The sequence below is a fragment of the Penaeus monodon genome, chromosome 28, assembly GCF_015228065.2.
Source record: "Penaeus monodon isolate SGIC_2016 chromosome 28, NSTDA_Pmon_1, whole genome shotgun sequence".
NCBI classification, from domain to species: domain Eukaryota; kingdom Metazoa; phylum Arthropoda; class Malacostraca; order Decapoda; family Penaeidae; genus Penaeus; species Penaeus monodon.
Window position 1 is genome coordinate 5,910,438 of NC_051413.1, and position 1,711 is coordinate 5,912,148.

The following is a 1,711-nucleotide window of genomic DNA, read 5'->3' on the forward strand; positions in this document are numbered from 1 at the left end:
AAAAAAATCAGTTATGGTCACCTGAATCCACCCTCAATTTAACCAGCTTTTGGCATTAACAGAGACTATTGCCACCCGAATAGCATATTAAACAAGGGTTTACTGTATCATATAGCATACATAAATAAAGATATTTCCAATTCTTTTTTACCTTTATGTTTCCAAAGCTTCTAAACTACAAATTCCTACCTTAACAGACAGCTTATGCAAGTCTCCGAGATGTGCCTCATAGGACACATCAGTATCGTGGACATGTGGAGTATCTGATGACAATGTTAAAAATCCAGCTGATATATCTTCACAGAGGTCCTGGCCAAAGCACAAAGGACAGGTCTCTTCCTACAAGGAGGAAAGTAAGCAATATGGTTAGAAATGTATATCAAAAATGTACAAAGTTAGCCCTCCATCTTTTTATAAAATTAAAAGTTTATAATTGTCAACAAAACTTCTACATCATATTTCAGTAAAGGTCTTTTTCCCTGAACTTTATCACCTGCATTTTGACCATATCCATTTGCAACTCCATGTGATCTGCGAGGGAAGGCCTCCTTGAAATTATGAAAGTGCTTCATCAAAAGCCAAGAACTTCCAGTGCATATACTCTGGCATGACTGAACTTATATTGATTCCTTAGTTCATAACAGATAACCATGGAGGTGAACAAGCTTTATTTTGCCAATATATAATGAAGTGATGGTCTGTAAGCTTTTGGTGGAGCACTAATAGCTGCAGAGATCACCATCAACCAGAAAGACATGTGTATTTTTTTAATATTTGTTCTAAAAATTATCATGAGCATGGAAAAATAGAAAATAATCTCTAATACTATTTGCCGCTAATGAAGTAAAATAATCCATATATTTCCTGTTTTTATGTCAATCCTTAGTTATTTAATATATTTAATTTTTTTTTTCCCCTAAATTGTGTTCAATATATATCTAACACTCTACACCATTTTTCTGAAATGTTCACACTATCACTTCATGCTCAAAACCTTTCATTCTCTCTATCTCACACCTTCAATAGTTTCCCTAAACTTCAAAGCCATAAGTGTACTATCATCCAATGTTAATTTAATCGAGATTTTAATAAAGCTGAACACAACCTACCTTGGCCAATTCTTGAAACAGATCTGCAAACACATTCACACTGCCACCCTTGTTCCCTGAGCGTTCAGGGTGCAGAGACAAAACAGGAGAGTCTATGTTGATGCTGTTTTCATGGATGCTGCCCTGCCTCTTCTCGGAGATCCTGAGAGATCCTGATCCATTCTGCCGTTGTGCAATGGGGTCACTGTCGCTGTCCCAAACTCTGACCACCACAAACACCAGCATCACAAACGACAGGCACACAAATAACTTCTGATAATGAATGCGTAACAGCTGCATCTTGCGCGATGAGTGAATTTTGTATGAATAATACAAAATGGTTGTCCGTATTATGACATGGAGGTTGGTGAGATTCCTGCGAGATTCTTACGAGATTCTTCTGAGATTCGTACGTTTTTAAGCAATGCTTCTATGTTCTTCCTTTATCATTTTTGTGACTCGTGTCTGTCAAGGGAGAAAGGAAATGTTACATATACAATTACTTCTTTACAGTTGTTTGACTTTATATTCATATATTTAACTGATGAAAATTATTAATCCTTTATCTCTGCACGTTGAAACATTTCTTTCCCCTTTTTAATTGAACATGCAAATATACAATT

The 1,711-nt window shown here is 35.9% G+C and overlaps 1 protein-coding gene across 1 annotated transcript in view; it reads right to left on the minus strand.

Moving 5' to 3' along the window:
- Positions 1-1,711, minus strand: part of LOC119591327 — a 4,139-nt gene continuing 2,428 nt past the window's right edge. Inside the window, exons 2-3 of the mRNA XM_037940057.1 lie at positions 1,110-1,553; positions 1-339 (exon numbers count right to left, since the gene is read on the minus strand). Of these exons, the coding sequence (XP_037795985.1) occupies positions 154-339; positions 1,110-1,388 (465 nt within the window). The 5' untranslated portion in view covers positions 1,389-1,553 and the 3' untranslated portion in view covers positions 1-153. The remainder of the gene's footprint in view (positions 340-1,109; positions 1,554-1,711) is intronic.